The sequence below is a fragment of the Chiloscyllium plagiosum genome, chromosome 2 (genome assembly GCF_004010195.1).
Source record: "Chiloscyllium plagiosum isolate BGI_BamShark_2017 chromosome 2, ASM401019v2, whole genome shotgun sequence".
Classification (NCBI taxonomy): Eukaryota; Metazoa; Chordata; class Chondrichthyes; order Orectolobiformes; family Hemiscylliidae; genus Chiloscyllium; species Chiloscyllium plagiosum.
Window position 1 is genome coordinate 61336480 of NC_057711.1, and position 12017 is coordinate 61348496.

General features: G+C 41.5%; 1 protein-coding gene across 5 annotated transcripts in view; it reads left to right on the top strand.

Annotated features, from left to right (window-relative positions):
• camk4 (calcium/calmodulin-dependent protein kinase IV) overlaps positions 1-12017 on the top strand; it is a 161457-nt gene that overhangs the window by 102948 nt on the left and 46492 nt on the right. For all 5 annotated transcript variants that reach the window (XM_043710559.1, XM_043710549.1, XM_043710532.1 and 2 more), the window contains one exon: positions 1359-1431. In XM_043710559.1, coding sequence (XP_043566494.1) covers positions 1359-1431 — 73 coding nt within the window. The remainder of the gene's footprint in view (positions 1-1358; positions 1432-12017) is intronic.

Genomic DNA, 12017 nt, shown 5'->3' on the forward strand with positions numbered 1-12017 from the left:
TGGATAGGATTAATGTGATCAAGGATAGTCAGCATGGTTTTGTGAAGGGTAGGTCGTGCCTCACAAACCTTATTGAATTCTTTGAGAAGGTGACTAAGGAGGTGGACGAGGGGAAAGCAGTAGATGTGGTGTATATGGATTTTAGTAAGGTTTTTGATAAGGTTCCCCATGGTAGGCTACTGCAGAAAATACGGAGGTATGGCATTGCGGGTGAGTTGGAGGTTTGGATTAGGAGTTGTCTGGCTGGAAGAAGACAGAGGGTAGTAGTTGATGGTAAAGGTTCATCTTGGAGTGCAGTTACTAGCGGTGTTCCGCAAGGATCTGTTTTGGGACCATTGCTGTTTGTCATTTTTATAAATGACCTGGAGGAGGGGCTAGAAGGTTGGGTGAGCAAGTTTGCGGATGATATGAAAGTCGGTGGAGTTGTTGACAGTGAGGAAGGATGTGTCAGATTACAGCAGGATATAGATAAGCTGCAGAGCTGGGCCGAAAGATGGCAAATGGAGTTCAATGTAGGTAAGTGTGAGGTGATTCACTTTGGTAAGAGTAACAAAAAGATGGAGTACTGGGCTAATGGTCGGATACTTGGTAGTGTCGATGAGCAGAGGGATCTTGGTGTCCATGTACACAGATCTCTGAAAGTCGCCCCCCAGGTAAATAGTGCAGTGAAGAAGGCATATAGCGTACTGGCTTTTATTGATAGAGGAATTGAGTTCCGGAGTCCTGAGGTCATGTTACAGTTGTATAAGACTCTGGTGCGGCCGCATCTGGAGTATTGTGTGCAGTTTTGGTCGCCATACTATAGGAAGGATGTGGAGGCACTGGAACGGGTGCAGAGAAGGTTTACCAGGATGTTGCCTGGTATGGTAGGAAGATTGTTTGAGCAAAGGCTGAGGCACTTGGGGCTGTTTTCATTGGAGAAAAGAAGGTTTTGGGGTGACTTGATAGAGGTGTACAAGATGATTAGGGATTTGGATAGGGTTGACCATGAGAACCTTTTTCCAAGTATGGAGTCAGCTATTATAAGGGGGCATAGCTTTAAATTAAGGGGTGGTAGGTATAGGACATATGTTAGGGGTAGATTCTTTACTCAGCGAGTCGTGAGTTCATGGAATGCCCTGCCAGTAGCAGTGGTGGACTCTCCCTCTTTATGGGCATTTAAACGGGCATTGGATAGGCATATGAAGGATAGTGGGCTAGTGTAGGTGGGCTTGGATCAGCGCAACATCGAGGGCCAAAGGGCCTGTACTGCGCTGTATTTTTTTATGTTCTATGTTCTGTGAATACAAACCATAACACTGACATAAAAGCACTCATTACTTTGCCTTTTGTAACAAATTTTAATTTTCCCAATGTAGGATTGTTGAAAAGGGATATTACAGTGAAAAAGATGCTGCAAGTGCTGTCAAACAAGTTCTGGAGGCAGTTGCAGTAAGTATTATCGCAATCGGTCAAGTTAATGTTGGAGCATTCTGACTTCTGATATTGCACAGTTCCAGAGTGGAAATCTCAATCCAGATCTTAATCTTCTTTCTTATCCAATTTAGCTGTTGGATTATCTGCTTTAATGATAAGCTGTAAACTCATTTTACTATTTGGTTGATCATACTTATGATATGTATGATATATTTATATAGATTGTGACTGTCTCTTCAAGATAGCAGTGGAGCAGAACTCCTGAGCCGGAGGTTGTTCGTTGTGTGTGTTTCTTTCCTTTCTTTCTCTCTCTTTTCACTTTTTCTTTCTTTTTATTTTACCTCCCATGCACGGGCTGTATCAGCAATGTTCAGGGTGAAAGCGTGGACTCCCAGCCTCAGTGTGCAGTTGTACTCCCAACCTCAGCGTGGACTGGGGCTCCCTCCCTCAGCGTGGACTTGAACTCCCGGCCTCAGCATGAATTTTTTTGTGTACAACATAAGCTTATCACCGCTCCATTTTTTTCTCATAGCAACTTATACCTAGTTCCACCTACTGGAGGCAATGTGGACACTGGCAGAGGGGAGGAGGACCAGCAGTACATCCTTGGAACACCCCGAGAAGATGCCTCTGGGCAACACGTGATACTCCTCGGTACACAATGGTACCTCTTTGATTCTAGGAGAGGAAAGGTTGTCTAAATGATGATTGACATGCCTTGTCTCCCTCTCATCTGGCCACCGCTGTATATAGCTCAAGACCAGACTGATGGAATGTAGGTCAGAATGCACATCTGGTGACCACTGAATATTCTGCTATTCATGGCAGTCACTGGTTTTTTCATGGAGAAAGCGACATGCTGCATATGGTTTCTGATATCTCTACCAGATGTTCCCAACCTTATTTCCTATGAATGTTTCCTATGAAAGTTTCCAGGAGCAAGTTGCTGGTGTCCAGCAATCAGGAGCCTTGGTTGTCATATTCACCATCAACTGGAGGGCTATGTCTGTGATGTGCTCACCAGGTTGTGACCCTGAGTCTCATCCTAAAAGTGTAACCCTAAGTGGAGAAATGGTGTGATGATGTTTCATCATCTTTAGAGATGGTCAGAGGTCAGGCTTGCTGCAGACTGCTTTCGCCAACTATCATGAATGATAATACCTACAGTAATATCATAAAGTAGAGAGAAAAAATAAAGATTAGCGTATGGCTATTAACATTCCCTTCCCCCATTCATGTATCAATCATATTTGTAGATCTTTTAATTCAGAGATATTATTACATGCCTCTGGTGTGGATGAGATTTGAGTCTGGGTCTCCTGATCCAGAGAAAGGGACACCACTACTATTCCTGACTGTTCTCAGTTTCCTCTTCTGCTGGGACGAGGATTCTGATTTCACACAGTTTTGCTCCAGTGCTCATAAACTTCCAAACAGGTGGCAACTCTCTAAATTGACAAAATTCTTCATCCTACCTTCACTTCAGATCAGTGATGGGCTCCTGCAACTTGAACTTCAAAGAGATAAACTCTTTAACCTATGAAAGGTACTTCTACCTGGCTGTTTAAACTCCATCATCTACTAAGATTTGCCCACGATATGGTCTTCACCTCCTTGTAGCTGGACAGCCTCTGGCAATATTAGAAAAGTTTTGGAAGATGAAATTGTTAAAAGCTCACAAATATGTAGCATTTTTTTCACAATAGCTGCAGGTGAATTCCTTTGTTCTCCTCCTCCCGTTAAGGAAAGTGAGCTGCCTAGAAGCAGAGCCAGGACATCTGGTATTGACATCCCAAGGAAGTTTTGTTTTCCTTCTGTTCTAGCTGACCTCTGTTCCAGCCCAATTGGAACTAAGAAAATATAGTCCTTCATGTCGCCCTCAGCTTACTTTCCCATCTGGCTTTGTATCATCAGCAAACTTGAATACATTACTCTGGCCTCCTGGAATCTACAGAAGTATGGAAAATCATAGCCAGTTCATTCACTTTCTCTACATCTACCTCTGGGACTAGCACCTGTAGGGCCAGCAATGGCTTCTTTAACTGTTGTTCACAACACATCACCATGAATGCTAGAGGAACACAGCTGCTGCCTCAGGCCTCTTATGATGTGGTCCGTGTTCCACAAGGACTGCCTGGCAGCTGTAGCCATTGTTTTAGTTCTGAACTTTTAAAAAGTCTTTCGAGGAGGCCTCCATCTATAAATGACTTCTCATTCTTCCAATTGCAACGGCAGCATTTACATCCCCAAGAGACACTGTCAGTCTTCCAGACCTGTAAGGTTCCCAGTTGACAGCCCCAGTTATGGAGTACATTCACTATCCTTATTTGTACAGGCTCTGAAACAGCTTGTTTATTGGATGCACCTCAAAAAATTCCTTGGGCCATTGCCCATGGCATGTCCAGATTCTTGGCCTGCATTTTGTCCCAACGGCAGGTTTGGAACCTGGGCACAAATATCAAGTCCAAAAATATTTGTTCCATGCCTCTGCTGTTGGCACATTCCACATAATTTATCCTGTTTTTGCCTCTAATGATCCAGCTGGCAAACAGGATTAGATTTATTTAGGATATCTGGTTGGCATGGACAAACTGGACCAAAGGGTCTGTTTCCATGCTGTGTATCTCAATTACTCTCTGACTAATGTTTACCTATGACTAATGCTGTCATTTTATATACTTATAAAAATTTTTTTGCGTTTTGGTAAATTTATTTTCACGTTTTGTATTTTTATTTTTGTTAGCTTTTTGATCCCTTTTGCTGAGTTCCTATAACTCTCCCAGTCCAACTGGGTTTAATTATCTTTCTTCACAACAATATAACCTTTTTGAATGTAATACTGCCCTTTAATTCCCGAGTAAGTCACAGAAGAATCTTTCTCACCGATATTATGTATTTTTAGTGGAATGCATTTTGTTTTCAATGTTGAGAATTATGGAATATTTCTTCAAATAATCACTATTATGTTCACATCATTGTATGTTTTAATCTAATTTACTGAACCCAACTCAAATCCTCATACCTATGTAACTAGCTAATTTAAGTTTTTGGGGTGTAGTTTCACACACAAAAATGTCACTTTTGAACTCAAAGTGAAATTTCAAAGTTATGATTCCCAAAGTATCCCTTATGATGAGATTAAACTGATTGATTGATTTTGCTTATTAACTTGATCTATCAATGTATTTTTCACTTCACTATTCTGTCCCTTGACATTTCCCTTTAGATTTACAAATTTCCACACTGCTGGATGTTGCTCCACTTTTCATGTTTCAGACAAATTTGATTTGCCAATCTGAAAAAAATTTAGATTTTGGTGCATGTATATCAAACTACCTGAGAATGATGTTATTGAGTGGTGTTTTTAAATATATCTTCCAGACCATAGTATTTGAACATCTGATTTTGTGCTTCAGGTTTACCCATAAAACACTTTTAACCCCAGTTAAGAAAAGAGCTTCTATCAATCTCTGTCAAAACGACCTATAAGAAATGTATCTTTGTTTGACTCAGCAAAGGACAAAGTGGTTTGTTTCACCTTTACTCCTCTGTGCTAACCATGACCTAATTCACATTAAGTCTTGCTCTCCCATCATTCCAACCAACTGAACTACTTTCACTCCTTTTCTGATAAAGTCTTGATTTCAAAATTCTTATTCTTCGTTTTAAATCCCTCCATGCCATTGCCTTCCCTACCTTCAACTCTCTTTCCTCCCTCAGCTCTGGTCTCTTATATATTCCCAATTTTTATCATTCTATTATTGGTGTCTGTCCATGTCTTCAGCTGCCTAGATTCTAAGCTGTCAATTCACTCTTTAAGCTCGCTGTCTTTTTACCACTCTCTTCCAAGATGTTCAATATAACCTATTATTTGACTAACTCTTTATTACTTGACCTAGTAGGCATAATTTTTCTGGTTGGGCAGACTGCCTGATGTTAGATGCAAATGCTTGATACTGAAATTCACAGGAGCAAGTGAGCATTGAATCTGAGTTTTCTGGCCAATAAATGACTGCAATAGGGATGCCTTTCTATTCAGGATGCACTGAACCTGAAAGCTGCCAATCTAATAAGTGGGCCTGCTGCTCAACAGTCAGGCAGGAGCCTAAAGCCTTCAACTGGTAGAGGAGAAGAAATGTTAGCAAACTGAGGCACTAAGCACCAGAGAGGAAATCTCAGCAGGGATAATCATTGGGGCCAGCAATGCTGCCTTCTCTGTAACCCGAGGCAAAAGTGAGGACTGCAGGTGCTGGAGATCAGAGTCTAGATTAGAGTGGTGCTGGAAAAGCACAGCAGGTCAGGCAGCATCCAAGGAGCAGGAAAATTGACGTTTCAGGCAAAAGCCCTTCATCAGGAATTAAGGGAGGTGGTCTGGGGTGGAGAAATAAATGGGAGGGGGATGGAGAGGAGGTAGCCAAGAGTACAATAGGTGGATGGAGGTGGAGATGAAGAAGATAGGTCAGAGAGGATGGTGGAGCAGATAAGTGGGAAGGAAAATTGGCAGGTAGGACAGGTCATGAGGTTGGTGCTGAGCTGGAAGATTGGAACTGGGGTAAGGTAGGGGAAGGGGAAATGAGGAAACTGGTGAAGTCCGCATTGATGCCCTTGGGGCTGAAGTGTTCCGAGGCGGAAGATGAGGCGTTCTTCCTCCAGGAATTGGGTGGTGAAGGAGTGGCGGTGGAGGAGGCCTGCTACCTTTTTGATATATAAAAAAACTTCCATCCAGGCTTCTGAGATGGAACCATTTAGTTCCGTTCCACCTCTTGGGGGACAGAAAAATTTCTCCATATGTCTCATTATGTGGCTGTGTTAAATTTTCTTTAATAATTCTCATGTTAACCACGGGGAATGTTTTTTTAACATGTAAAGTATATGCAAGTTGATATTTTTTTCTATTTCATTCCAAAGAGCCATCATAAAAAAATATTGCTGTGAAGGCATCTTTTTTTGTTGAGATGACAGTATCTAGAGTTTCCAATGCAGAATGTGAATGATATTGATTCAGGATAGTTTAAAGGAAATCTACTCAAAATGTGTTCAGTTAATTACTTGGCATTTTAATTAGATGTGCAGAATAGAGTAATGACTGGTGAGCTGTCTTTATTGCTGAAGTAAGGATAGCTATAGGAAAAGGAAATGGAACAACAAATTTAGGTTTACATTTTTAGAATTCATCAATTTATTAAAGGGGGAGCGGTGCCTTTTCAGCCTCATTCTCTATGATAATTGTCTCCATGGGGAGGATTAAAGCTGCATAGGACTGTAATTGTTGAATATTGCTTGCCTCGTGGTGGAACCAGCTGCCTGTATTTTTAATTGGTACCACTGACTTCACACACTGACAATATATGCACACGTCAACATTTATTTATATTTAATGCTTATGCATTAATTTATGTACATTATAAAGTATAATTTAAAATATTGTTTTCATATTTCAGTCTTGCATTCTGACAAAATCAATGAAAGTCAGAATAGCTTTGCTTTTAATAATTGCAGATTCATACAATTCCTGCTGGTAGGTTTGCAGACATGTTACCCATAAGATGTCCTCACTTGCCTTCCTGCTATCCACTTGTCCACTGTCAAATTGTCTGCAATTAGATTTAGGAAATGTGGGTCCCAGGCCAGTTGACCTGCCCTAGCCACATTTAAGGCTCAATTGAGGAAAATTCAGTATCCATGCAATCCTACTGTTTATCTCATTCGCTTAAATTTGAGACATTGTAATCTGTTTCAGTGTCTTGAAATACTGAAAGCATTGTGTTCTAAGAACAGATGATGCAAAGTGGACTTGTAGTTTCTTAAATATAGAAGATTGAACAATGATGCAATTGACATACACAGAGATAAACTGTCTTCTCTGGTGGGAGAGTCATAAGAAGAAAGCCTAAACTTAAAATTCGGGGTAATGATAGAAGTCTTTTTAACAAAAAGAGAACTGTCTTTCCTAAACACTTATTGACATAAAGTCAGTTGAAAATTTCAACTTTGGAATTCCTATATTTTGTTAGTTAAGAGTTTTAAGGAATATAGAATCAAGACAGATATGTACACATTACCTGTGATATGATTTAATACTGGAAAGGACTCAAACATTTGTATTTCCTTTTCCCCTCTTTCTATTCAACATTAATTGAGAGACTGGATTTTACATTTGGAAAACAGGACTACTGCATGCTCACATATGTGTAAAATCTGACATTGACGTTGGGTAACAAATATTATATCAACATGACAATTTTGTTTAATACAGAGATTGCATTCGTAGTATTGTCGGGGTAGTTGGTAAATTGATAGAGGACTCCAGGAGAGCACTTAACAATCATTTATTTCATGCATGCATGGAGAGAAGCTTAAACATTGGGGTCAAACACTCACTGTACTGAATTACAGAACTCCTTGAAGCTTTTTACAAATTACAACATGCATAATACAATTAGAATTATAATTCCCACACATCAATATTCATTGTCCCATATTAGCTTTGTTTCCCATCATTTTTATAGGCATAGTTTGTTCCTCACCAAAACTATTTGCTAGCTACAAACCCTGACAGTTTGGAGAATTGTCTTATTAGTTCCCACATACTTTGTTAGCTTGTTTATTACTGACTATATGGCTAAAGTTTTAAGTCTTAACTAACTTATCCCTTCAGTACACTATCAGCACTGAAATAGGCAGCCCATCTGTTATTTTTAAAAATTAAAAACCTATTAAGTTAATACAACTGAACAAGATCAAAGCAAGCTACCTCAAATGCTGGAGATCTGAAATAAAGACAGAGAACTGTTCCAGAACACCACATCACTGGCATCTCCCCAGGGATGTGAAAAGCTGGTCAGGTATGCCTTGTTCACAAAAAGTAGGATAAATCCAATTCAGTCAATTACTGCCCCGTCAGTAAAGTGATGGAAGATGTTATCAACAGTGCTATCAAGCAGTAGTTGCAAAGGAATAACCTATTCTCACAGATGCTCTGCAGTGCCACTTAGCTCCTGACCTCATCTCAGTCTTGTTCACAAAAGCTAAATTCTAGAAGTGAGATGTGAGTGACTGCCCTCAACATCAAGGAAGCATTCAATGAAATGTGGCATCGGGGAGCCCTAGCAAAACTGGATTCTGTGTGAATTTGGAGGAAACCATTTTGCTGGTTAGAGTCATACATGGTATAATGGAATATAGACAGGCGTTGCTGGAAGTCAATCATCTTTGCAGCATGGTGGCTAAGTGGTTAGCACTGCTGCCTCACAGCGCCAGGGACCCGGGTTCGATTCCAGCCTTGGGCGACTGTCTGTGTTGAGTTTGCATATTCCTCCTGTGTCTGCATGGGTTCCCACCGGTTTCCTCCCACAGTCCAAAGATGTGCGGGTTGGGTGAATTGGCCATGTTAAATTTCCCATAATATTAGGTGTATTAGTCAGAGAGAAATTGGTCTGGGTGGGTGACTCTTCGGAGGGTGAGTATGGACTTGTTGGGCCAAATGGCCTGTTTCCACACTGCAGGGAATCTAATCACTAATCAATCCTAGGACATCACTGGAGAGGGTACTCAGCTTACTGTACAAGACCCAACTGACTTCAGCTGCTCCAAAGGGACAGAAGAAGGGATCTTCACTAATACCTGCACAATGTTCAGAACCATTCAGGTCTCCTCAGATATTGAAGCATTCTATGCTCATGTGCAACAAGACCCAATCATCATACAGCCTTGGCCTCATAAGTAGCGAGTAACACACACTACACAAGTACAAGGTAATGAACATCTCCAACAACTAAGTATCTAACCATCATCACTTGACTTTCAATGACATTACCATTACTGAATCCGTTCATTGTGAATATCCCAGGTATGACTATTGACCAGAAATTGAATCAGACCAAGTATATAAGTACTGTGGCTACAATAACAGATCAGAAGCTAGGAATTCTGCCAGGAGTAACTCACTTCCTATCTCCTCAATACCTGTTCAAGGAACCAATAATGTAGTGGAATAATCTCTAATCGCCTAGATGATTGCAATCCCAGCAACACTCAAGAGACTTGACACTATCCAGGACAAAGCAACCAGTTTGATTGGCACACCATTCACCACCTTGAACATTCACTTGCATTGTCACCAAGGGCACAGTGGCAGCAGTACATATCATATACAAGATGCACAGCATTAATTCACTAATGCTTCTTAGATAAAACCTTACAAATCCATCTTTCAAAGAAGGACAAGAGCAGCAGATATGAGGGAATATTGACACCTGCAAGTTCCCTTCCACAACACATACCATTCTGACTTGGAACGATATTGCCATTTCATGCCTTTTACTGGGTCAGCATCCTCAAATTCTCTTCCTAACTGTTTGTGGTCCTACATTCCAAAAACTTAAGTAGATCAATAAGCAGCTCAGTACTGCCTGTCTAGGAGTATCATGAAGAAAAGGATATGGCGGTTCAGGGAGGTCCCCTGATTCCTAGGCTGAGCCTAAATGCGAATTGCAGTTGGGAAATGTGTGCGACCATATCATGTTAGCAGAATCGGTGGTTTTTCTTCTGTCTCAACACATACAATTTACTTTTGAGTGATGGGAGTTTCTTTAAGGAGTAATTGCATCAATCATACACTTGCAGAGAAAATGTTGAAGTCATCTATAATCAGAGCAAGTGAATGTGAAATTGTATACAGTGTCCAACAGTGTGGAGATCAAATGCTATTCAGAATTAATCTTGTCATTTGCCATTGCCAATTGAAGATCATCATCTCTGAAGTAATCACAGTTGACCTTAACAGAGATATTTGTGGGCCAGACCGTACAAAGCTAGCAGACCTAATTAGCTGCACAAGGACACAAATTTGATTCCTCTCACCAACTGTAAGTATTCTTCAACATGCTGTCATATGTACTAATGTGAGGCTGGGAACAAAAGATATCAGTATTCCTGCAACACTTACAAATTCCTGCTGTTTCTTTATGACGACTATTCATCAAAATACGGTCCCTGTGTCAAAGTACCATGTAGAGACACTCTTTGGCCCTTGTCAGCGTCCTCGATGCCTCTCTATATGAGTGATGCGAAAGCTGACTGCTCACATTACTAAGCACTTGCTATATTTTGTAAGAACCCCCCACAGGTTCAGTACAAGTGTGGCTAATGGATTCAGCCACATCAGGGGTTATCATGGGTGTTGCTGCAATGAAACAAAAGCGAAGGGAAATGGATGAGGAACAGATATGCTATCAAGCCCAGGATCAGCAGCATCTTCCAGTGACTGCTGAACGTCTCTCCACATGAAGAGATCATAGCTGAAGGTTTTCTCAGGAGGTACAGAAGAGCCAGAGTCTATTTTTGTTGATGCCATTTCGACCATATAAGTGAGGCAGTCTGATCTCAGATCGAAGATATCCTGGGACACTGGCTCAGAACTGTATCAACTGCTGGAGTGGGATCTGTGACATGAAAGCGTGGCCATTCTGTTCCAGTGGCTGTCAAGTTGAAAACTATGATAAATTACTATGCAACAGGCTTCTTCCAAGGAGTCACTGGAGCCCTGTCAGGGATCTGCTCACAAATGTACCAAGATTGTTATTGATGCCATTTACGCGAGATCACATTGTTTCTTCTCGTGATGAGATTAGTACTGCAGCCTGGGCAGTAGACATTGCAACGTAGTTGGTTTATTACAGGTACAGGACGTAATAAAGTGTGCATATATTGAGAGGGCCAGGAGGTTCTGAGGAGAATGATATGACAAACAGCAATTAAGCAGCAGGAACATCACATTATGCATGACAGAGTGCAGCAGCTTCAAGCTCTACAAGCCAGATAGGACTTAATTGTCACCCACTTCCAGTAGATAAGAGCTGTGTGGAGTGATCATTCATTAACTGTAAAATTGTTTCTGCTTGAAAGGCAAGTAATTTGTTTCTGTTCTGAGAAGCGTCTGTTTGTTTCCATTTGCTTTTGCTATTGGTGAATAAAAGTGACCGTTTTGAAACGTTTTGAAGGTTTTCCTGTATGTGATGTTCCCACACTGATAATGAAACAATGCTAGGCTGCATATTGGTTAGAAAAAAGAAACTGGCCCTCACCCTGAACAACTTCTCTTTCCAATCCTCCCACTTCCTCCAAACCAAAGGAGTAGCCATGGGCACCTGCATGACCCCCAGCTATGCCTGCCTCTTCGTAGGATATGTGGAACAATCCATCTTCCGCAGCTACACTGGCACCACCCCCACCTTTTCCTCCGCTACATCGATGACTGTATCGGCCTCCTTCTTCAAAGACCGCAATTTCCCCCCAGACGTGATCGACGATGCTCTCCACCGCATCTCCTCCACTTCCCGCTCTTCCGCCCTTGAGCCCCGCCCCTCCAATCACCACCAGGTCAGAACCCCACTGGTCCTCACCTACCACCCCACCAACCTCCATATACATCATATCATCCGTCGTCATTTTCGCCACCTTCAAACGGACCTCACCACCAGAGATATATTTCCCTCCCCTCCCCTATCAGCATTCCAAAAAGACCACTCCCTCCGTGACTCCCTTGTCAGGTCTATTGCCCCCCACCAACCCAACCTCCACTCCCGGCACCTTCCCCTGCA